The 25,317-nt window shown below is 44.7% G+C and overlaps 1 protein-coding gene across 2 annotated transcripts; it reads right to left on the bottom strand.

Annotated features, from left to right (window-relative positions):
* Positions 1-32: 32 nt before the first annotated feature.
* Positions 33-17,216, bottom strand: LOC123398609 (histone acetyltransferase GCN5-like). 2 transcript variants are annotated; one of them, XM_045093064.1, is made up of 3 exons: positions 673-845; positions 380-570; positions 33-254 (listed from the first exon to the last, which is right to left on the bottom strand). In XM_045093064.1, the coding sequence occupies exons 1-3, from the start codon at positions 713-715 to the stop codon at positions 72-74; spliced, it is 417 nt and encodes a 138-aa protein (XP_044948999.1). In that variant the 5' UTR covers positions 716-845; the 3' UTR covers positions 33-71. The 2 variants fall into 2 exon arrangements, 1 of the variants encoding a protein (XP_044948999.1); XR_006610218.1 differs by lacking the exon at positions 673-845 and adding an exon at positions 17,091-17,216 and having other exon boundaries at positions 170-254.
* Between the last annotated feature and the right edge of the window lie 8,101 nt (positions 17,217-25,317).

Here is a 25,317-nt window from a genome sequence, read left to right on the forward strand (position 1 = left end):
GATGTAAATAACAACTATACCATTATTCCCATGCATAACAAGCACATGTAAATTCTTTTATACCCTCAGAACTAACCATGAGTTTGTTGATGTTCTTGTCTAACTTCCTCTTCTTGTTCATGTTCATCTTCTTCTCCATCTTCTGATTCAGTTTCATCACCGTGTTCAACGTCATCTTCTCCATCTTCTGATTCAGTTTCATCACCACTTCCCTCATGGCTCCTTAAGTCATCATGTTCTTCGGCTCTAGAATTCTTCAAAATCAATATAAAAAAACAAGATGAGTAAAAAAAAAGTGTTCACAAGTATCCATGTTGAGCTCCTCAAGACCATCAAAAGTAATAAAAACAAGAAGTCACCAAGCATTTAAAGAGCTTACCATAGTGAAGTGTTTTAATTTATCCCTATTTGAAGCTTTTGTTTTAATTTGTTTGATAATATTGATGCATTCCATTTGTGGTAGATTAACTTCTCTGACTCTATAATTCAGCTCATTCAATCTTCGTTCATGGTTAGATACATGGGACTCATTGAATGCATCAGATCTTGACCCCGAAGTCATCATATTTCCTGACATGTACAATTCGAAACTTAGTTAGAAAATACAGTATCAAAACTAAGATAGCAACTTCTCATTCGACATTTAGTTCAAAAACAAAAAATAACTCTCACCTGGTCCTAGCCTAATATTCATCATTCCCATCACTTCTAGCATCCATATCAAAGAAGTCTCTTGTAGGTGGATGAACCACGGCGTACCAATCCTTCTCTATAGAATCTTGTACATAATAGACTTGGGTGGCTTGAGTTGCGAGGATAAATGGATCGTCAAATATATCACTACCACTGCTTACCAAGTGGTTAAAATTCACTTCAGTTATTCCATATGGGTCCTTTCGAACTCCAGCGTCAGGGCGAACACTGTCACTAGTAGAAAACGGGCCTTTGGCCGGGACCCTTTAGTCCCGGCCTGCCTCTGGGCCGGGAATAAAGGCCCGGCCACGTCGCCCCAATTCTCATATCCTCCCTCGAGGCTTTAATCCCGGCTCGTAAGGAGCCTTTAGTCCCGGTTCATGTCCCAAACCGGGACTAAAGGGCTACGCGGTGGGCAGCCCGCATGTGCGCCACCTTTAGTCCCGGTTTGTGTCTCAAACCGGGACTAAAGTCCTCTGCCTATATATAGCACAGCCCCCCTCTCCCCTCTTCGTTGCATTTTTCTTGGATGGAGGATTGTGGGTGGGTGCTTGCTCTCCACTTTTTTGATGCACTAGAGGTGTTTGTTGAAATGTGTGTTAGAGCGATGCCGCTTCAGTTCACCGAACACAACTACGATATGAGATGCCCGAGCCACGCTTAAACCTCTTCCTCTTTATTTCTACTTATTCTAAAAGGTTAGCAACTATATTTCCTCGTTTAGACCGTGCGGTACTAATTTTTAGGATCGTGATTGTATTTGATATACTGTCGTATAACGCAGATGAGCCATCCATGGATGTACGGTGATCGACGCACAGCCGCTTACAGAGAAGGCGTGCATTCTTTTCGAGATGCAGCCGATGCGAACAAGCATGGTGGTGGCTATATGTTTTGTCCATGTGTTGAATGTCGGAATGAGAAGGATTACACTTCCTCAAGAGTCATTCAGAGCCACCTGCTTCGGTCCGGTTTTATGTCAGGCTATAATGTTTGGACCAAGCACGGAGAAAGAGGGGTTATGATGGAAGACGACGATGAAGAAGAAGAGAATGATGATGACAACTAACGATCTATGTTCCCTGAGTATGCTGATACCGCAATGGAAGACAATGAAGAAGAAGATCAGGATGAAGAACGGGAACCAGATGAGCCCGCTGATGATCTTGGCCGGGTCATTTCTGATGCACGGCGAGGTTGCGACACAGAAAAGGAGAGGTTGCAGTTCGAGCAGATGTTACAGGACCACAACAAATTGTTGTACCCAACTTGTGAAGATGGCCAGAAGAATCTGGGTAGCACACTGGAATTGCTGAAGTGGAAGGCAGAGACCAGTGTGACTGACTCGTCATTCGAAAAGTTGCTGGTACTGATGAAGAAGATGCTTCCAAGAAAGAACGAATTGCCCGCCAGCACGTACGAAGCAAAGAAGCTTGTCTGCCCTCTAGGATTAGACGTGCAGAAGATACATGCATGCCCTAATGACTGCATCCTCTACCGCGGTGAGAAGTACGAGAATATGGATAAATGCCCGGTATGCACTGCATTGCGGTATAAGATCAGAAAAGATGACCCTGGTGATATTGAGGGCGAGCCACCTAGGAAGAGGGTTCCTACCAAGGTGATGTGGTATGCTCCTATAATACCACGGTTGAAACGTCTGTTCATAAATAAAGATCATGCGAAGTTGTTGCGATGGCACATGGAAGATCGTATGAAAGACGATAAGTTGAGGCACACCGCTGATGGTCGGCAGTGGAGAAAAATCGAGAGAGAGTTCCCGAGATTTGCAACTGACGCAAGGAACTTATGGTTAGGTCTGAGTACATATGGCATGAATCCTTTTGGGGAGCAGAGTTGCAGTCACAGCACCTGGCCCGTTACTCTATGTATCTACAACCTTTCTCCTTGGTTGTGCATGAAGCGGAAGTTCATTATGATGCCAGTGCTTATACAAGGTCCAAAGCAACCCGGCAACGATATTGATGTGTACCTAAGGCCATTAGTTGATGAACTTTTACAGCTGTGGGCCGAACCAGGTGTACGTGTGTGGGACGAGCACAAACAAGAGGAATTTGACCTTCGAGCATTGCTTTTCGTAACCATCAATGATTGACCTGCTCTTAGTAACATTTCAGGACAGTCAAACAAGGGATACAATGCATGCACGCACTGTTTGGATCAGACAAAAAGTATATATCTCGACAACTGTAGGAAGAATGTGTATCCGTACAATCGTCGTTTTCTTCCGCCCAAGCATCCCTTAAAGAAAAAAGGCAAGCATTTCAATGGCAAGGCAGAACCCCGGGGGAAGCCTGTCATCCGTACTGGTGTTGAAGTATTTGATATGGTCAAAGATTTAAAAGTAATCTTTGGAAAGGGTCCTGGCAGCCAACCTGTTCCTAACGACCCTGATAAGCGCGTACCCATGTGGAAGAAGAAATCTATATTTTGGGAGCTACCCTACTGGGAAGTCCATGAGGTCCGCTCGGCAATCGACGTGATGCACCTGACGAAGAATCTCTGCGTGAATATTCTAGGCTTCCTGGGCTTGTATGGGAAGTCAAAAGATACACCGGAAGCACGTGAGGACCAGGAACGTCATAAAGGGAGAAATGGCATGCATCCAGGGCAGTTTCAAGGGCGTGCCAGCTACGCTCTTACTAAGGAAGAGAAGGAAATCTTCTTTGAAGTCCTGTTCAGTATCAAGGTCCCGACCGGCTTCTCGTCGAATATAAAGGGAATCGTAAATATGAAAGACAAAAAATTCCAAAACCTAAAGTCTCATGACTGCCACGTGCTTATGACGCAATTGCTTCCGGTTGCATTGAGGGGAATTCTACCGGAAAATGTTCGCCTGGCAATTGTGAAGGTATGTGCATTCCTCAATGCAATTTCTCAGAAGGTAATCGATCGAGAAAGTCTATCAGGGTTACAGATTGATGTGGTCCAATGTCTGGTCAGCTTTGAGCTGTTGTTCCCGCCATCCTTCTTCAATATAATGACACACCTCCTAGTTCACCTAGTCGAAGAGATTAGAATTCTCGGTCCTGTGTTTCTACACAATATGTTCCCCTTCGAGAGGTTCATGGGAGTCTTATAGAAATATGTTCGTAACCGTGCTAGGCCAGAAGGAAGCATCTCCAAGGGCTATGGAACAGAGGAGGTCATTGAGTTTTGTGTGGACTTTCTTCCTGACCTTAAGCCGATTGGTGTTCCTGAATCTCGGTATGAGGGTAGGCTGACAGGAAAAGGCACACTAGGAAGGAAAGCAAAAGTATGTATGGACGGGCATTCTTTCTCTCAAGCACACTACACAGTTCTACATAATTCCACCGTGGTGGCTCCGTATATCGTGAGACACAAGAATATTCTACGCTCTGAAAACCCGGGGAAGGCTGACTCTTGGATTAAAGGGGAACACGAGAAGACTTTTGGCAGTTGGTTGCAGACACATCTCATGAATGACGACACCGTTGAAGATGAGCTGTACTGTTTGGCCAGGCCACCATCTTCGACTATATGTACTTTCCAAGGGTATGAGATAAATGGGAATATATTTTACACGGTTGCCCAAGATAAAAAGAGCACCAACCAAAATAGTGGTGTCCGCTTTAATGCAACAGACGGGAATGGGCACTGTTTGGAAACATATTACGGGTACATAGAGGAGATATGGGAACTTGACTATGGACCTACTTTTAAGATCCCTTTATTTCGGTGCAAATGGGTGAAGCTGACAGGAGACGGGGTAGTTGTAGACCAAAAGTACGGCATGACAACAGTGGATCTCAACAATCTTGCGTACATGGACGAACCATTTGTCCTAGCCAATGATGTCGCTCAGGTTTTCTATGTGAAGGACATGTCTACATTAACGAGAAAAAGAAATCAACAAAAGAAGATATCGTCCGATGAGCCAAAACGCCACATAGTTCTTTCAGGAAAAAGAAACATCATGGGAGTAGATGACAAGACAGACATGTCAGAAGATTATAATAAGTTTCATGAAATTCCGCCCTTCAAAGTGAAAACTGACCCAAGCATCCTACTGAATGATGAAGATTCTCCATGGCTACGACCCAGAAGAAAACAGAAATAATAGATAGGAATATTGGTGCAATAATGTAATATTGTATTAAACCTTTTATGTAATGCATGTATGGAATGTACTAAATTTCAAACACTTTTCATTTTCATAGTATCCATGTAAGAGATGAGTTCTCGTTCGGAACCCTGATACTTCGAGAGAGATTGTCCGTTTTATACACGAAGTGCATCCAGTTTTTGTCGTAGCCCTCTAAACTTTTTAACACATGCTATGTGGGTGAAATGATGATAGCATGCCAACTTTCAATATTTTCAGAGTTCATTTGTAGTGCTTTTCAATTTCAGGGTCAACTAGCTCAAAAAAAATAAGTAAATGCACGAAATATATCAAATGAAGTCAGAAATTATTGAAATTTTGTGGTGTGCCTTTGAATGGTGCATTTTGAACACACAAAAAGTATGGAGTTCAAATAAGTTCAAAAAAATGAAATCCCTTTGTAAGAGATGAGTTCTCGTTCGAAACCCTAATACTTCGAGAGAGATTGTCCATTTTGTACACGAAGTGCATCCAGTTTTTGTCGTAGCCCTCTCAACTTTTTAACACATGCTATGTGGGTGAAATGATGATAGCATGCCAACTTTCAACATTTTCAGAGTTCATTTGTAGTGCTTTTCAATTTCAGGGTCAACTAGCTCAAAAAAAAAGTAAATGCACGAAATATACCAAATGAAGTCAGAAATTGTTGAAATTTTGTGGTGTGCCTTTTAATGGTGCATTTTGAACACACAAAAAGTATGGAGTTCAAATAAGTTCAAAAAAATGAAATCCCTTTGTAAGAGATGAGTTCTCGTTCGAAACCCCGATACTTCTATAGAGATTGTCCGTTTTGTACACGAAGTGCATCCAGTTTTTGTCGTAGCCCTCTCAACTTTTTAACACATGCTATGTGGGTGAAATGATGATAGCATGCCAACTTTCAACATTTTCAGAGTTCATTTGTAGTGCTTTTCAATTTCTGGGTCAACTAGCTAAAAAAAAAGTAAATGCACGAAATATATCAAATGAAGTCAGAAATTGTTGAAATTTTGTGGTGTGCCTTTGAATGGTGCATTTTTGGCACACAAAAAGTATGGAGTTCAAATAAGTTCAAAAAATGAAATCCCTTTGTAAGAGATGAGTTCTCGTTCGAAACCCTAATACTTCGACAGAGATTGTCCGTTTTGTACACAAAGTGCATTCAGTTTTTGTCGTAGCCCTCTCAACTTTTTAACACATTCTATGTGGGTGAAATGATGATAGCATGCCAACTTTCAACATTTTCAGAGTTCATTTGTAGTGCTTTTCAATTTCAGGGTCAACTAGCTCAAAACAAAAAAGTAAATCCACGAAATATATCAAATGAAGTCAGAAATTGTTGAAATTTTGTGGTGTGCCTTTGAATGGTGCATTTTGAACACACAAAAAGTATGGAGTTCAAATAAGTTCAAAAAAATGAAATCCCTTTGTAAGAGATGAGTTCTCGTTCGAAACCGTGATACTTCGAGAGAGATTGTCCGTTTTATACACGAAGTGCATCCAGCTTTTGTCGTAGCCCTCTCAACTTTTTAACACATGCTATGTGGGTGAAATGATGATAGTATGCCAACTTTTAACATTTTCAGAGTTCATTTGTAGTGCTTTTCAATTTCAGGGTCAACTAGCTCAAAAAAAATAAGTAAATGCACGAAATATACCAAATGAAGTTAGAAATTGTTGAAATTTTGTGGTGTGCCTTTGAATGGTTCATTTTGAACACACAAAAAGTATGGAGTTCAAATAAGTTCAAAAAAATGAAATCCCTTTGTAAGAGATGAGTTCTCGTTCGAAACCCTAATACTTCGAGAGAGATTGTCCGTTTTGTACACGAAGTGCATCCAGTTTTTGTCGTAGCCCTCTCAACTTTTTAACACATGCTATGTGGGTGAAATGATGATAGCATGCCAACTTTCAACATTTTCAGAGTTCATTTGTAGTGCTTTTCAATTTCAGGGTCAACTAGCTCAAAAAAATAAGTAAATGCACGAAATATATCAAATGAAGTCAGAAATTGTTGAAATTTTGTGGCGTGCCTTTGAATGGTGCATTTTGAACACACAAAAAGTATGGAGTTCAAATAAGTTCAAAAAAATGAAATCCCTTTTTAAGAGATGAGTTCTCGTTCGATACCCTAATACTTCGAGAGAGATTGTCCGTTTTGTACACGAAGTGCATTCAGTTTTTGTCGTAGCCCTCTCAACTTTTTAACACATGTTATGTGGGTGAAATGATGATAGCATGCCAACTTTTAACATTTTCAGAGTTCATTTGTAGTGCTTTTCAATTTCAGGGTCAACTAGCTCAAAAAAATAAGTAAATCCACGAAATATACCAAATGAAGTCAGAAATTGTTGAAATTTTGTGGCGTGCCTTTGAATGGTGCATTTTGAACACACAAAAAGTATGGAGTTCAAATAATTTCAAAAAAATGAAATCCCTTTGTAAGAGATGAGTTCTCGTTCGAAACCCCGATACTTCTATAGAGATTGTCCGTTTTGTACACGAAGTGCATCCAGTTTTTGTCGTAGCCCTCTCAACTTTTTAACACATGCTATGTGGGTGAAATGATGATATCATGCCAACTTTCAACATTTTCAGAGTTCATTTGTAGTGCTTTTCAATTTCTGGGTCAACTAGCTAAAAAAAAAGTAAATGCACGAAATATATCAAATGAAGTCAGAAATTGTTGAAATTTTGTGGTGTGCCTTTGAATGGTGCATTTTTGACACACAAAAAGTATGGAGTTCAAATAAGTTCAAAAAATGAAATCCCTTTGTAAGAGATGAGTTCTCGTTCGAAACCCTAATACTTCGACAGAGATTGTCCGTTTTGTACACAAAGTGCATTCAGTTTTTGTCGTAGCCCTCTCAACTTTTTAACACATTCTATTTGGGTGAAATGATGATAGCATGCCAACTTTCAACATTTTCAGAGTTCATTTGTAGTGCTTTTCAATTTCAGGGTCAACTAGCTCAAAACAAAAAAGTAAATCCACGAAATATATCAAATGAAGTCAGAAATTGTTGAAATTTTGTGGTGTGCCTTTGAATGGTGCATTTTGAACACACAAAAAGTATGGAGTTCAAATAAGTTCAAAAAAATGAAATCCCTTTGTAAGAGATGAGTTCTCGTTCGAAACCGTGATACTTCGAGAGAGATTGTCCGTTTTGTACACGAAGTGCATCCAGCTTTTGTCGTAGCCCTCCCAACTTTTTAACACATGCTATGTGGGTGAAATGATGATAGTATGCCAACTTTCAACATTTTCAGAGTTCATTTGTAGTGCTTTTCAATTTCAGGGTCAACTAGCTCAAAAAAAATAAGTAAATGCACGAAATATACCAAATGAAGTTAGAAATTGTTGAAATTTTGTGGTGTGCCTTTGAATGGTTCATTTTGAACACACAAAAAGTATGGAGTTCAAATAAGTTCAAAAAAATGAAATCCCTTTGTAAGAGATGAGTTCTCGTTCGAAACCCTAATACTTCGAGAGAGATTGTCCGTTTTGTACACGAAGTGCATCCAGTTTTTGTCGTAGCCCTCTCAACTTTTTAACACATGCTATGTGGGTGAAATGATGATAGCATGCCAACTTTCAACATTTTCAGAGTTCATTTGTAGTGCTTTTCAATTTCAGGGTCAACTAGCTCAAAAAAAAAAAGTAAATGCACGAAATATATCAAATGAAGTCAGAAATTGTTGAAATTTTGTGGCGTGCCTTTGAATGGTGCATTTTAAACACACAAAATGTATGGAGTTCAAATAAGTTCAAAAAAATGAAATCCCTTTTTAAGAGATGAGTTCTCGTTCGAAACCCTGATACTTCGAGAGAGATTGTCCGTTTTGTACACGAAGTGCATTCAGTTTTTGTCGTAGCCCTCTCAACTTTTGAACACATGTTATGTGGGTGAAATGATGATAGCATGCCAACTTTTAACATTTTCAGAGTTCATTTGTAGTGCTTTTCAATTTCAGGGTCAACTAGCTCAAAAAAATAAGTAAATCCACGAAATATACCAAATGAAGTCAGAAATTGTTGAAATTTTGTGATGTGCCTTTGAATGGTGCATTTTGAACACACAAAAAGTATGGAGTTCAAATAAGTTCAAAAAATCATTGCAGAACATATGACCAAATTAATACAAGTTCATCATCACATTAAAGCCAAAGAACAGTAGTGATCAAATGTTATTATTGCAAAAAATAAATACATAAAGTTCTCTCATAAAACAACATACAACTATGTAAAACATTTAAATGCAACAACAAACGCGATCAAAATCGCAACTAAGATAACAATTGACCCAACAGCATAATGATACCAAGCCTCTTTATCAATGGCATATTTTCTAATATTCCTAATCTTCAAGCGCATTTCATCCATCTTCAAGCGCATTGCATCCATCTTCAACCGCATCGCATCGATCTTCATCTTGCGATCATCGATGACATCGGCGACATGCAGCTCCAGTTCCATATTCTTATCCTCAATTATTTTCAATTTTTTCTTCAAATATTTGTTTTCTTTTTCAACCAAATTTAACTTCTCGACAAGAATTTTTATGTGGGTTGGAATTTCCGGTTCACATACCTCCTAGATTAAAAAAATATATGTCACATTGGTTGTCATAGTTGTCATAAACACTAAATAAAACAAATAGTTATAAAAGATAATATATACCACATCCGAATCATAGACAGGACGAGGGCCGACGGAGGCGGATACCAAAACCATCGCACTATATAATAACAAAAAATATTGAAAGTGAGTAATTTATACAAGTATGTATCTAAATCATACAAGTAAGATTTTTTTGATTTTAAAAAGAAGATAAGAACAAGAGGCTCACCACGTGGTGCTCGCAGTTGGTGTGCACGGCCAAACCTAGACAAATATTAAGGAAAATGAAGCTTGGAGGTTGAGTTTGAAGAGGAGAAAGCTTAAGTAGAGTGGCTCGGGCATTTCATCGAACACGTCATGTGCATGAACTAGGGTGGCAAGAGCATGGCGTGGTCACACTTCAACAACTAAAAAACAGGGGATATGGCGGGCAGGGGCGAGGGTTTATATAGGCAAAACCTTAGTCCCGGTTCTTGCCACGCCCCGGGACTAAAGGCCCCTGCTTCCCGCCTTCTTGTCCGCCGAAAAAGGGCCTTTAGTCCCGGGTCGTGGCTCCAGCCGGGACTAAAGACCCCCTTTAGTCCCGGTTGGAGCCACGCCCCGGGACTAAAGGCCCCTGTTTCCCGCCTTCTAGTCTGCCCGAAAAAGGGTCTTCAGTCCCGGGTCGTGGCACCACCCGGGACTAAAGGGGTCTTTAGTCCCGGATTGAGCCCCGAACCGGGACTAAAGATCCACCTGTATAAGCGGGAGTTAGAAAATTTCGAACCCAAATCGTCCATTTTCTCTTCTCTTCCTCTTGTTCTCCTGCCCGGCGCGGCAAGCGACGAACTCGACGACGCCGTCAGGCTGCCCGCCGTCCTGCTCGCCGCCGCCTGCCGTCCTCCTCGCCGTCCCCGTCGTCCTGCTCGCCGCCGCCGTCCTCCTCGCCGCGCGCCGCCGTCCTCCTCGCCGTGCGCCGTCGACACCCCCGGCCGGTAAGCCCCACGCCCCCTCCTCCCCAACACTCTGGCCAGCACAAGCAAAGAAGAAAAAGGAGAAGAAAGGAAGAAAAAGGAGAAGAAAGGAAGAAAAAGGAGAAGAAAGGAAGAAAAAGGAGAAGAAAAGAAGAAAAAGGAGAGGAAAGGAAGAAAAAGAGAAGAAAAGAAGAAAAAGGAGAAGAAAGGAAGAAAAAGGAGAAGAAAGGAAGAAAAAGGAGAATAAGAAAAGCAGGAGAAGGAAAGAAGAAAAAGGAGAATAAGAAGAGGAGGAGAGGAGAAGAAGAGGAAAAATAGAAGAAGAGGAGAGGAGACGAAGTAGTAGAAGAATAGGAGAAGTAGAAGTAGAAGAATAATAGGAGAAGGAGAAGTAGAAATATAATTTTGCTATTGTATATGCTTAAGTGTTAATAGTTTAATTTTTCTATTGTATATGCTTAAGTGCTAATAGTTTATTTTTAGCAAGAAAATTAATAGAACTAGTTTAATTTTGCTATTTTATATGCTTAAGTGTCCGGGACTGGGCTCCGCCAGGCTGGTATTTTAGAGTTTAGGTTCTTGCCAAGACCCGGGACTAAAGGTCCTCCTATATAAAACGAGCCTTCGAAGTTTCCAACCCCTCTTATATAGTTTGTTAGTTTATTAGTTAATCAAATGCCCATTTTTGCAGAACTATGGATCCACATATCAGGAACCTCGAAGAGGAAGAACTTCTCGAAGATATAATCAAAGACGGCCCCGACGTTGAACCAGCCGAATCTCCGACATCATATCTAAACGACTCCAGATATGGAATGGAGGTTGAGCGACACGAAGATGAAGCCGATGGGGCAGGAGATAGGTCCAATGACGGAGAAGGTGATGATAGCTCCACTGATGGAGAAGCCGGTGAAGAAATAATAAAGTCCGGCGAGGTATACATATGAAGTTCGACAATCACTTGTAATATGTCAAAAATATTGGAGATAGCTCTATATTGTATACATATACATTCATTTGATGAATGTTTCTCCCTCTTAGGCCTCCACATCGAGCAAATCTACGAAACAAGGCCCGACTAGAAAGTTGGATGCACGAACGCATTACACCTTTGAGGTGATAATGCCTACGGGCGAACCCAAGCTTCCTAAGAATGCTGCTGACACATTCAAGAAGCAATGCGGAGTTCTCGTTAGGGATCACGTCCCGATCAGCGTTCGGGAGTGGAACAAGCGCAAAGGGGCAGCCGATAGTGACTATGTCACCGACAGGTACAAAGATAATCTTTGGAATGATCTCATGTCACATTTCAACCTGCCAGAATGTGAGAATGAAGACGGCGCAGACAAACTGAGGGCCAAATTCAAGCAGTGGACTCTAAAGAAGATGGCCGAACTGTTCCGTAGCTGGAAGAAGAAGCTATGGAAAAACTATCTGGAGACCAAGAAAGTGCGAGTATTCGAGGGGTATCTAGCCAAGCAGGCGAATCACTGGAAGGAATTTCAAGAGTACAAGGAGTCAGAAGATGCCCAGGCATTATCATAAAAGAACAAGATAAATGCAGATAAGAAGAAATATCACCACAAGCTGGGGCCAGGGGGCTATGAGACTGCCATCCCAAAGTGGGAAAAGGAAGAGCAATATCTGATAGATAAAGGCATCGTACCTGAACCACACCGTGATGAGTGGGAATTGAGAGCAAGAAATTGGTTCCTTGCGCATGGTGGGTCGTACGACGAAAAAACAGGGGACCTCATCTGCAATGACAATCTTAGGATACCCAGGGAGAATTGGAAAAGGATAGTGAAAGAAATTAAGGAGGGACAAAGAAAGTTCACTGCAGATAGAGATAAAGATTTGCTCACATTGGTCCTCGGCAATGACGAACATGGAGGACGAACGCGAGGCTTCGGTCCATCTTACCCGTGGTGGCTTGGGTTTGCCAGAGACCAAGACACTTACAGAAGCCGAGAGAGAGCAAATAAGCGGCAGCAGGATGAGGAGAATGACAAGTTCAACCAGTTGCTTGCCAGGATTAACGAGCAACAGAAGCAGATTGATGAGCTTAGAGGAGTACCGCGCCCGGAAGATCCTGCACTTGATATTACCGGCGCCCCATCTAAGCGGAAAAGCAGCGTGGCTGAATCTGAGGCCCCGCCCGGCGATGAACGAAGAATAATACAGGGCGGTCCCGGCTACCCCGTGGATGGAATCAAGGAGTCAACATCATGTGAACTCCATCAGAAATTCAAGAACATATCCATGAAGGTGGCTGTTGGACAAGCTTTACCTTCTGGCCCTGATGCACGCTGGCATGGCCGTGAGATTCCAGCTGGCTTTGCTAAAGTCGGGGTGGATGAAATCATGACGGGGTTTAGTGATATGCAGCTCGACATAGCTGGACCCGAAGATGAGAGGACACTCGGAGAAGTACTGGGTGGAGTCATCCTATGGGACAAGAACTACATCAAGCTTCCAGGCTCGGCCCCAAGGACAACACCGCCTCCGAGTCGTCGCAGGTCAACTATACCTCCATTACCTCCAAGCCCTCCACATGACGTCGGCCAGCACAACACGAGTCCATCTCTATCTCCGCCGCCGCCCGCTCCGGATACAAAGCCTGAGCCTGCCACGGATACAAACGGGAGCGTGCCACCAAGAACGCTCCGCCGTCGCCCGCTCCGGATACAAAGCCTGAGCCTGCCACGGATACAAAGCGGGAGCGTGCCACCAAGAACGCTCCGCCGCCGCCCGCTCCGGATACAAAGCCTGAGCTTGCCACGGATACAAAGCGGGAGCGTGCCACCAAGAACGCTCCGCCGCCGCCCGCTCCGGATACGCAGCCTGAGCCTGCCACGGATACAAAGCGGGAGCGTGCCACCAAGAACGCTCCGCCGCCGCCCGCTCCGGATACGCAGCCTGAGCCTGCCACGGATACAAAGCGGGAGCGTGCCACCAAGAACGCTCCGCCGGCGCCCGCTCCGGATACAAAGCCTGAGCCTGCCACAGATACAAAGCGGGAGTGTGCCACCAAGAACGCTCCGCCAACGATTCCTAAGCCACAGAGCACCCAGAGCGCAAACGGTCGCCCCTACCAAAGGTACGTCATGCTAATCTTCCTATCGGACCTTATGATCGTACCCCCTTCCATCACAGTATGACTTACACCATAAGCCTGATGACTATACACGCACATTGCCAGCACAACACGAGTCCATCTCGATCACCGCCGCCGGACTTGGGTCGTCCGTCTCTGCCGCCGCCCGCTCCGGATACTAAGCGGGAGCGTGCCACCAAGAACGCTCCGCCGACGATTCCTAAGCCACAGAGCACCCCAAAGCGCAAATTGTCGCCCCTCCCAAAGGTACGTCATGCTAATCTTCCTATCAGACCTTATGACTTACACCATAAGCCTGATGACTATACACGCACATTGCAGAAGGAAGTGAAAAAGAGGTGCAAGTGGGAGCAAATCAAGTTCAACTACAAGCAAGAAAAAATCAGACGTTCCTCAGCTTGGACAACAGGCCAAACAGTCGATCCCACCCCTCAAGGTGTTAACCGAGAATGTTCCCCTTCGATGCAGGATCTAGCTTTAGAAAGTGCAAAGAAGTTGGCGGCTGCATGTGGTGTCTCGGTTGAAGAATTGCTGTCTTCCCAAGACGACAAGATACCCAAGGCTGTGGTAGCCCCTAAGCCACAGTTTGTCTTGGATGAGCCTTTGGTCAGCAAAGATGATCTCCCAACAAATATGCGTTACTTGCATCAATGGTACTTAAGTGAATCAAAGAATGGGAGAACGATGATCGTGCTGAGTGTCCCCAAGGAGTACTACGGCCGCCCTGAACAAATCCATATCGACTTTGATGAACTCTTCCAGATGTACAATGGCGACGCCCTCGACAAATCGCTTATGAGTTGCTATTGTCTGTAAGTTTTTCAATTTGTTGTCTACATATATATAACTTGTTTAGTTATTTCAATTCATTGTCTATATATAACTTGTACTCTATTATGCAGAATGAAGATTCTGTATTGTAAAAGTAAGTGCATCCTAAATATTGGGTTTATTGACCCAGATAAAATAGATATAGCGACGCTAACTAATTATCCCAAGGAGACGGAGGAAAACCTTCTAAGGTTTCTAATAGATCAAAATTTCTGTGACCACATACTGTTTCCATACAACTTCAGGTGAGGATCTTTACTCTGTTGTGTCCATTCAGTTATAAGTGTAATTGATAAGTTACTGACACTTATATATATATATATACATGTGCAGCTTCCATTGGATTCTGTTGGACATTCAAATTGATAAGGGAAGAGTTGATGCCTTCGACCCATTATCGAGACCCTTGAAACAGTTCCAAAGCCTGCAGGACATGCTCCAAGGGTAATTTTAATCATTTTTGCGCTCTATCGGTCTCTTCCGATGATTTTCTGATATATCAATTAATGAAAAACTGAGCAAATCATTATCCTTGTCGGGCAGGGTTTAGAAGCGGTTCAAGTGCGTGACTCCCGGTAACTTTCATGAGAAGTTGACCTTTAAAGCGGCTCAGGTAAGTAGTAGTATGATATACTTCTATTAATTTTCAATACATTTATGATGCTAGATTATTATTTTGATTATATATATTCTATTCTCATAAAGTTCGACCAGCAGCCACGGGGAACACATCTATGCGGATACTATGTTTGCGAGACCATTCGCATGTTTACCTCTGAGCACAAGGATCACAGATTCGACGTAAGCAATGAACATTCACACCTCTATTTTACCCGTCATTCTTTGTTATCATGATTGATATTCATATTCATCTCCTCTTCTTATATAGCACACGGCCATGACGACGAAGGTCCTACCAGAGCAACGCGCCATTGCTGTTGCAGAGGAGCTTGTGACCTTTCTGAGGAGAAGCTATAGATGACAAAGGACGATTTAGTGTAGCTAGGGGCCATTACTGATGTCCGTCCATGTAATCGAATAGACGGGCTCTAGTCCCGATAATTCAGATCTCCATATAATTGTATATATATGCTCGCTTGTAAGATAAGTTAATTATATATATATATGCATAATTATTTCTATTTTAAATTATATTGAAACTAATTCCCGAACACCAAACGAGGCATCACGTCAATCTCCCGAACACCTAAACCCTAAAACCCTAAAACCCAAAAATAATTTCATTCAAAAAAAAGCCAAAAACCAGCAAAATCTGAAAATCTTTAGTCCCGGTCCGTGTAACGAGCCGGGACTAAAGGGCCTGCCCCTGGGGCGCTACGAGGCGCCCACGTGGAGCACCTTTAGTCCCGACGTGTAAGAGGATCGGAACGAAAAGGTTAGGCCTTTAGTCCCGCCCCTTTAGTCCTGGTTGGTGAACCGGGACTAAAGCCCCTTACGGGCCGGGGCTATAGGCCCTGTCGCCACTAGTGTATCGACCCAATCGCACTTGAATAAAACCACGTTGCCTTTGTTAGAATAATTTAGCTCAACTATTTCAGTGATTTGTCCATAATAAGAAACATCTCCTAAAGCTGGATTTTTATCTTTAGCACTTGAGAAATTAGATATCTTTGCAATCATAGATACTCCATCGCACTGTGTTTCTTTGCCATCACCATATCCCCTTGTGTGGAAAGTGCATCCATTTATAGAGTAAGCATTATACTTCTTCACCATCCGATATGGCTTTTGTGCTAAGACTTTAACTTCTTCAGGGATCTTAACATTATTGGAAATCAATGATTGAACCTAAATACATAACATAGTCAGTGCAATATCTCCAGATGAAGTGCTTTAAGAATTTTAGCGTGTGATCACAGAACTTACATGGTTAGCAAACCAAGTGTGGAAACTATTGTGATGGGCACGTTCTACATCACGTATTCTTGTGCGTTGACCCACTAATAGAATATCATGATGTTGTCTACAGGAACATGAGAGAGGGTTATTACTAGTTCAGAGAGCATGGAGAGTATGGAACAGGTGTTGAGAAACTTACTGGACATAGGGAGCAATGTGGGGGTAATTGACCAAATCCTTCCAGTAGCATCTCATCCATCTCATCACTATCAACATATTCTTCAAACTGTGAACTAGGACCTGAAGTTGTTTCGGAGGGCCGCATACTTTCTCCATGATGAATCCATGTGGTATATCCAACCATGAATCCATCATAAATCAAATGATCATAGACTTCAAGTTCACCTAACCAGCGAGAGTTTGCACATATCTTGCAAGGGCAGAGAATCCTGCTGTTTTTTGCTGACGTACGAAAAGCAAATTTTATGAAGTTGCTAGTTCCTTCAGAATACTCGACGGAAGACCTTGCTGCTCGCATCCAACTCTTATCCATTCTCAACTGAACAGAATCAAGTTGTACACTCCTTCTAGGAGTACATCTAGCTTATTGTGCAAGTGCCAGTAATTAGGGTATCTATATATCACCAATCTACATGTATAAATCAGTTCGGTGCTTCTCCAACATAGTCAAACTGCACATTGTCAAACCAAAATGATTGTTCAGGAGAATTATCTCAAACGATGTAGAAAAGGAAAGTAGCCGGGAGAGTTTCATCTAGCACATACATATAGTCAATCTACATGTATTAAACGATGTAGAACATCTAGCACAAACACAAAAGGAAAGTAAAACGATGTAGAAAAGTTCAGGAGAATTATCTCAAACACCTTGTGTGCACCTGGGCGTTGGATCAACAGCAGAACGTGAGCGAACTTGATGCGTGCACAGCAACAGAACTTCAGGAGGTCGGGAAGAGGGCCACCTTCCTCCTCCTCCGTCGCCTCCTCTCCGGCCGGTGCCAGACAACGGGGCCGCGCGGGATTGTGTGCAGGCCGCGGCGAGATCCAGCACGGGATTGCGTTGCAGGCCGCGGCGCCGAGGCGGAGGCTCCGACGGCACCGGCGGCGGGCGGCGTGTTCTGTGTTGTCGGCGGGCGGCGCGTCCACCGCGATGTGCAGAGATGCGAGTTTTCTTTTTTCTTTTTTCTGTGTTGGACTCGAGCGAGAGCGTCTGTGTTGGACTCGAGCGAGAGCGTCTGCGGCAGAGGTGGGAGGGTTGTTTCGTAAATAGTCAAAAATCAAGGATCAAATTGTATAATAAAATTAGTATTAGAGGCGCTCTCGGCCGAAATGCCAGTAATAATCGGAGGCATTTTCTAAATTCGCCTTCATAGGCTGTGAGCTTCGGAGGCACTTTTTCAAACTGCCATTAGTACATGATTTTAAGGCATTTTAGGAAATCGTCGTTAATAAAATGCCTCCTAATGACGTACGTGTTGTAGTGAGAAGAAGATTATTAGGCCAGGACACCAACTCCTAGTCATCGCTGGAGACGTGTGGCTCCGACGAGACAGTTCTGTTAGAGTACAAGGAACTGCTAGCATTTTGTGTCTTGTTCTTTTTTGAAAGAAGATATTGGCGTGCCATTGGTGTTCGTCAGCGCCGACGATGAGGTTTAGTTCATTGTCTTTGTCTAGCACTCTAGTTAGTAGTATTACTGTCGTGAGAAGACGCCTTCGAACATGTGTCGCATCTATTGTGATCTTCCAGACCTTTGAAAATGAAGCGCGCTTTGCCTTTTGGTATTATACTGTATATCCTTGCAATGGCTGTAGCAAATTTAGGCTGATGGAGAGTCTGAGGGAGTTATCCTCCATTCTTAGAAAACCTGCAGTTGCTAGGCGAAACATAAAGGTTGTTCATGAAACTTAAAAAAAAAAGGTTGTTCATGAGCCCCCAGTCTTAGGTTCATATGAGGCCAGCCGCCGTTATTTATAGGTAATGGTTTGTTGCTCCATGATTTCATTGGCTGCTTGAGCCGAGGGTGGCCAAACAGCCAGGTACTAACATTTGCTGAGTTTTAAGAGAAACATTTGCTGATTGGATGCGATAGAGCTAGTAGAATGTAATAGCTTGAAACCGACGCTCCAAATGACTTTTAGTTATTTCGAATTTTGCCGTGTGATTCATTTGTTTGTCACATTCATCAATGCATCATTCGCATCATCTGTATAGCATCGGTATTCATTTTTAAAAATTTACATCCGTCCATAGTTGCCCGTTCTCTTTGTTCTTATCGTCGACCGTTTCATGACTAAACACACATGTACGTGTCTGCAACATCGCTAAAATATTATTTTGAGAAGTGTGTTTAAAATATTTTAGAAATGGGTTGAAAGTTTGCATGGAGTCTCAGTAGTGTAGATAGACCGTCTGTCAAATTATTTATCGCATTCATAGGTCGTTTAATAACCCAACCGTTAAATATATAGTTGTACTATAGTCAGTTTAATTATCAGACGTTTTCTGTTTTTAAAACATGTGACGGGGTATAATCCTTTCTCTCATCTCAGCCCAAAACACCTATACACAACCCATTAACCCAGCCAACCCTACCCTACATCTAGAGCCGTCCGATTGCGATCGAACGGCTCGAAACGGTGAAAAAACCCTCAAACCTAGCACCCACTGCTATAAATAGATGTCATCCCTTCCATTTTCTCTAACCCTAGCCTTCCCTAACCTTCCAGCCACCTCCTTCTCGAATTATGTACAACCCCAGTCGTCTCTCGCCAAGTGGCGCTGTCGCAGCCGCCCTCTCCAGCAACTCCCGCGCTGCCACGCGCCTCGACCCCCCCCCCTTCACCGCGGCCTGCGAGGACTCGTAGCCAGCCCGTCGCGACTCATCGCGGCACGAGCGCCAGCCCGCACGCGCTCCCCCGAGGTCCCCGATGTTGGGACAAACCCACCGGTGACCCAAACGCCGGACCAAGGTAGATGAAGGAGACACCATGATTTTTCCGGCGACGAACGCCGCGGCGCACCAACGCCTGTATCTTGGCTTTATTTCTCACAACGACTCGAACACATACATGAGGTACACACGCACGCACGCGGCACAACCCGGAAGAACTCTCACGTCGACCGGGCACACACCACGGTCCCGACGGAGACTACATCTTCTAGACCCCTCACACTTGGCTCGGCACACCCCGTTGCTCGGCAACACACCGGAGCACCGCCACACACACCGGCTCCTCTCCTTTGGCTGCCCTCACGGCCGCACTTCTACACAATATCAGTACATGGCTTATATAGCCGGACTTACACTTGGCCTCACGCACGCACGCACGCACGACTAGGCCTCCAGACCGGCCACTACTCCACATATCCTAGCACCAACTAACTACCTCCTGCAATATCTCCATGACCTAGCTAACAACTACTGCATGCAAGCTAGCACATGCGTCCGGCCGTGACTCTGTCCAGCTCCACTCCAACGCATGCACGTCCGCCTAAATCGGTTTCTCTCGAGGCGCCAAAGACTTAGCTGGGCATACGTCTGGCTCCACGATTCTTACATGTCAAAATTATGGCTAACACCCGAACCCTAGATGCTAGCTCGCCCCATGCCGCTGGCTGTCGTCCTTGCTCACCTGAGCTACACCGTCGGTCACTGCCGGAGTAGCCCTGTCGCTGCGCCGCCCTGACCAAGCTCAGCCCGCCGCCCTCTGCCTCGTGCCTTCGCTGGAGGTCCCTACCGACAGCACCATCGCCTTGCACCGCCGCCCCACAGGCCGACCCGTCATGGCCGCCTGCGGCCAAGCTACACCTCCGGCCACCGTGTGGCTACTCAGTGTTGACCCAACCCCCTCGGCCCACATGTCAACCTTTGTGGCTACTGCTACTCGGTACACTTTTGGGTTCTCGTAGCAAATTGCCTAATTAATATTTCGAATTAATAATAATTCCAGAAATTTAGAAAACCATTAAAACTTCGGCTTTGCTAAAAGTCAGTCGACTCAGACTTTGCGAAGTCTCAGTCGATACTATAATCCGTTGATTTTGCATTCAGATTCGTGCAGACAATTTTCTTTTTCGGTTTTTTTTCATGCATACTATACTACTTACTCAGACTTCGCTCAGTCGACTGAGACCTAAACACACCCTTAAAACTTTAAAAAATCATAAAAAATAATCCGTAACTCAGATAAAAATATTTTATATATGAAAAATGATCAGAAAAATATAACGAATCCGAATATGCCATCCACATACCTGTCACACCCCTCTAACACAATGAACATGGAAATTTTGCATCGGAGTCATCTGTCTAAAAAATACGTCTAGTCGGGAAAATATTGCCACATATTTTCCCGTTCTCTTAAAATGCTTAGGGATGCGTTAGAACATGTCACCCACACATCTTGTCGTGCCATTGCATTTGATTGCTACGTTATTTATTTGTTCACCCTCCTTTACTTCTTTTCCGGTAGACCTCAATACTGTTATATACCATGAGGCTGTTGTTGACCCCGAGTACGACTACGTCGACGACGACCTGTCCTTTCAACAGAACGACCAGGCAAGCAACCTCCCACCCCCTTGATCATTCCTATATCACCCATTCTTTCTCCCTCATGGTTGCATTAGATTTTGCTACTGTTGTAGATAGCTCATATTCTGAGGCCCACCCCCCTGATCATTCCTATATCACCCATTCTTTCTCCTTCATGGTTGCATTAGATTTTGCTACTGTTGTAGATAGCTCATATTCTGATGCATAGCCTGTTTTTGTTAAACTGTTTTGTACCCTACTGCATATTAAATGCTTAGAATATGTTGATTAGTGATCTCTAGTGACCCCACTTAGTCCCTGTTGCCCGTGCTTCATCATCTAAGACTTGACGACTTGAAGACTCGGAGACTCGATCAACTGACGGCAAGCCACGACCCGTCACCTCACCTCACACCCCCTCAGTTGCACGACTCTGCAGAGCTACTATCGAGTACCGGGGGTGATACCTTGTAATGTACTCCTGACGTTAACTTTGTAGTGTAGTTAACCGGAGGTGGATTATGGAGGGTGATTCCTCCTTCACCACTTTCGATAACGACTCTGTCGTGCAACTCCTCAAGCGTGAACCATCAAGGGTGATTCCTCCTTGGTCACCTTGACAGTTACATCGATTGGAATACGTCGAGGGTGATATCTTGGATTACTGTGACGTTATAAACACACGTCTACTTTCACTTTACTACTAGAACATGATGAGATGTGTGGTGCAGGTGGATTCTTGTGTGATTGTGACGAGGCGGCTGGGCATTCTTTGCCCTTGCCACACATCCTCGAGACGGGGCGAGAGGACCACATATTGTGGATCACCGATTGTCATCACAGTTTAATAAAGCATTAATGGATTTTATATGTGATCTGAGAAGGCATGTGACATATTTTGCACTAGCCACCACGCGGGAGTAAGTATGGGCACTCTGCGTTGTACATTCGCCCGAAAGCTTTTCAGATGTCACAGTTAGCAGCACGCACCCGGATAGCCCGCGTAAACTCCGTCTTTGTGTAAAGAGGTGCCAGGACTGACACCGGTCGTCCTCGCAACATGCAGGATTGTGAAGGGATATGGACCATGACCTCTTTGTGATTAGGATGTAGACCAGCGTGTGACCTCTCTGTTAGGCCTAGGTAGGACTACGACGTGTTGATCTGCTGAGGTCGAGCATGAGCCAGGAAAGTGTGCCTGGTCGGAGTTGATCGAGCGTGTTGGTTAAGTTTGTGCATCCCTACATTGGATTAAAAAGACCGAATGGGTACATAAAAATAAAATAAAAACCTAGTTCATCGCTAGTTCTTCGTCGCGCTGTGCTTCTTTGACGCCCTAGTCTCACTCAACGTCGTCCGTCGTAGTGTACTCCGACGATTGCCACATGTCGTCCCACCTTGGGTCGTCGTTGGCCCACTGCGCTACCGGGTTGTCCTCCTCGAGCTGCGCGTCGACGGCGGCCTTCCGTGCACGCCTCTCCGCTCGCGCCGCCACCCTCACCGCCCTCTGCCCGTCCCAGAAGGTGTGTTCCGCCGCGAGGTCCTCGGGGAACTGCTACCTCCAGCGCGCCATGTCACGCTCGTCATGCTCGGCGACGAGGAGGCGCTCCTCCTGCTCGCGGGCGCGTTGGCGCTCCTCGGCGGTGACTAGGCGCGGCTGCGGCGCGAGCTCCTGCGCCATCTCGCGCGTCCTGGAAGTTCATGGAGCGGCGGGGACAGCCGAGGCACCACGCCGCGGCGTCGTAGGCGCGCGCCTCTTTGTCTACCGTCTCGAAGGTGCCGAGCGAGAGGCGCGTCTCGCCCGAGCGGATCTCGGCGGAGAACGTCCCTGCGGGGCGCGCGCACACCGCGGTAGCCACTGTTGTTCGAGCGGCGCGACGGCATCTTCTCCGAGAAGGTTCATTGCGCGCGGGGGAAGATGAAGAGAGAAGGGAGGAGCGGAGATGAGCGGCGCGCGCTGGACTCGACGCGGCATTTAAAGCGCGCGCGCTACTGCTTATCCCCGCGCGGGCTCTGAAAAATTGCGCGCGCGATTTTGGCGCCTCTGCTGGAGAGCACGCGCACGCGTGAACGTGCCGATTTGGCTGATTTTCCCACGCCGTGCTGTTTTGCCGCATTCATTGGAGATGCTCTTAACTGAGAAATGACCGCGCCAGGTGGACCCTAAAAACAAACGATACTCCTCGAAGGGAGTATTAAAAGCATTGCAAATTTGGCCCCTCAAACTTTTACGGACGCGTCCGGGCATGTGTGCGGACACTGACCTGGTACGTCTTATTTGTTGCCTTTCACATTCGCGTCTTTCATTTCCGGACCCTCAAAACCATACAACCCATGCAACGCTAAGTAAAAGTAGATCAACACACAGTTCATCAGATCGGATTGCATGGCCGAACAAAAGGAGTATAATTCATCGGAGTTCATCGGCAAATCGTAACTACGAACTAGCTAAACACAAGTAAAATATAAACACAGACGGAGGCAGTCACCACTTCCTCGTCGACCTTTTGCCCTTCCGAACGCCGACACAGCTATAGGAGTCGGCGACTGGAGGGTAATCTGCCGAGTCGTCGTCGTCGGAGAGGATGACGAGCTCTTTTAACCGTCGGACCTCCCTCTCCTTCCCCCGTTTGAGCTTGGCAAGCTGAGCCACCTCCGCCGATGCTTCCGCCGCCTCGCGCTTGGACTGCTCAAGGGCAATCTACAGCGCCTTCGCGTTCTTCCGCCGGAGCCACCGCGCGTTCGTGTCAGCGGTCGTAAGCGATCGACGGTAGACCCATTCGAGGAGCCGTGCGTCCTTGTCGGGCTCCGCCTCCATCCTGCGGAGGCGGCGCACGGATTGCTCTGCCTCCGAGTTCTCCCTTTGCCCTTGTCGCTCGTGGCGGGCGGCGGGCGCCTCTGATTCCGCCATGCATGTCTGGGCCGGTGCGACGGGCACAAGCACCCACCGCTGCCCACGTGGGGAGCAACAGCCGACAGGGCCAGGGGACGTCACGCTTCAGATCCAGGTCATCGTCGGAGCGGCTGCCGGAGTTCGACATTTCGCTGGATTCGATCGGATTCAGTGCGGGGAGAGGAGAGGACGGAGCAAGAGAGAAGAGTGAGTTGTGAGCCTGAGCGTTTTGAGGCCCGTTTAGGGCGTCCGTCTGGATCACTTTTTAATGACCGGACACTAACTGGACAAGTTGCCCACACGTTTGAGACGGATATAAGGGGTCCGGCTGTAGATGCTCTAAGTAATCGTGTGTGTGCAATGCACGTTGATATTAGGTTGGTAGTAATCGAAGTATTGTAAGTAGTAACATGCATGTCAACTAGGCATATCTGATGAGGTGACATAAAATTAAATAAAAAAATAGAGTTGATTATCATAATATCGTATCATATTACATGTTGTGCTACTATATGTCATGACTGACAATAAATGAAATGTTTTATGATACTATGAATTACGATATTAATAATATAATACTTCCATTACAACCAACCTTACATAATACATTATACTAATTGTATATTAATATTAGATATAGGAAATATCAAATTGATACGCCGACGTGAATTTTGGATATGCTATTATCTGCGGTAGGATTGTGTTAGGTGGACCCTTCAATGCACGTTGTGAATTTTGGATATAGGAGTATATTTATGGGCATGCAATGTTATGCGCCGGCGCGTCGGCCGAAACTTTTGGCGAGCCGCACGCGGGCCGCACTGTTAGATTTTTCATGCAGCAAAAATCTTTGATGCGCCAAATTTAGGTCATGCTGCAGCAAATTTCGTTCGCGGTTGCAACAAAAATATGATTATAGCAAAAAATTATCAACGTGATCGTAGCAAAAAAAAACAATGTTGATGATGCATGGTAGCAAAACAAAATATGGGTTGTAGCAAAAACAATCTAGTGAACTCGGGTTGCAATTGTCATTAACATGTATGCAACTTTTTTATGAACGGTTGCAGCAAAAAATGATACCGGTTATACCAAAAATTAACACAACTGTAAGAAAAATCAAACGCCGGTTATAAAAAAAATTCAATGAACTGTAAGAAAAATTAACATGGATGGAATTTTTTTAATAAACAAATTGTAGCAAAATAAGATATGCTTGTAACAAAATTAGACGTGGTTGTAGCAAATCTGAACAAAATAATATTGCATAACTGGTCAGGCAGCCAGGCGGGCCGCGCACAACCGGCCGCACGATCCGGCCGGTGCTCTGGCTGCAAACGTTTTCCTATATTAATTGTACATTAATAGGAGCATAGGAGTATATAATACTATATTAATTGTATATTAATAGGAGTATTAGATATATAGGAAATATCAAATTGATACGCCGGCATGAATTTTGGATATGCTATTATCTGCGGAAGGATTGTTTTAGGTGGACACTTAAAAAAAAAAAAACTCTGTTTGGTGGTCTCAACTCTCAAGTCACTGAGTGGGTAGACAATCCGACCCGCTCGGATCGGTGTCGTGTTGGGGTTCTGCTGCGGAGGGGAGCCGAACCCGAAAGGAAAGCCCAACAGCTGGACACCATCAAAACCCAAGCG

Source organism: Hordeum vulgare, chromosome 5H (assembly GCF_904849725.1).
Source record: "Hordeum vulgare subsp. vulgare chromosome 5H, MorexV3_pseudomolecules_assembly, whole genome shotgun sequence".
NCBI classification, from domain to species: domain Eukaryota; kingdom Viridiplantae; phylum Streptophyta; class Magnoliopsida; order Poales; family Poaceae; genus Hordeum; species Hordeum vulgare.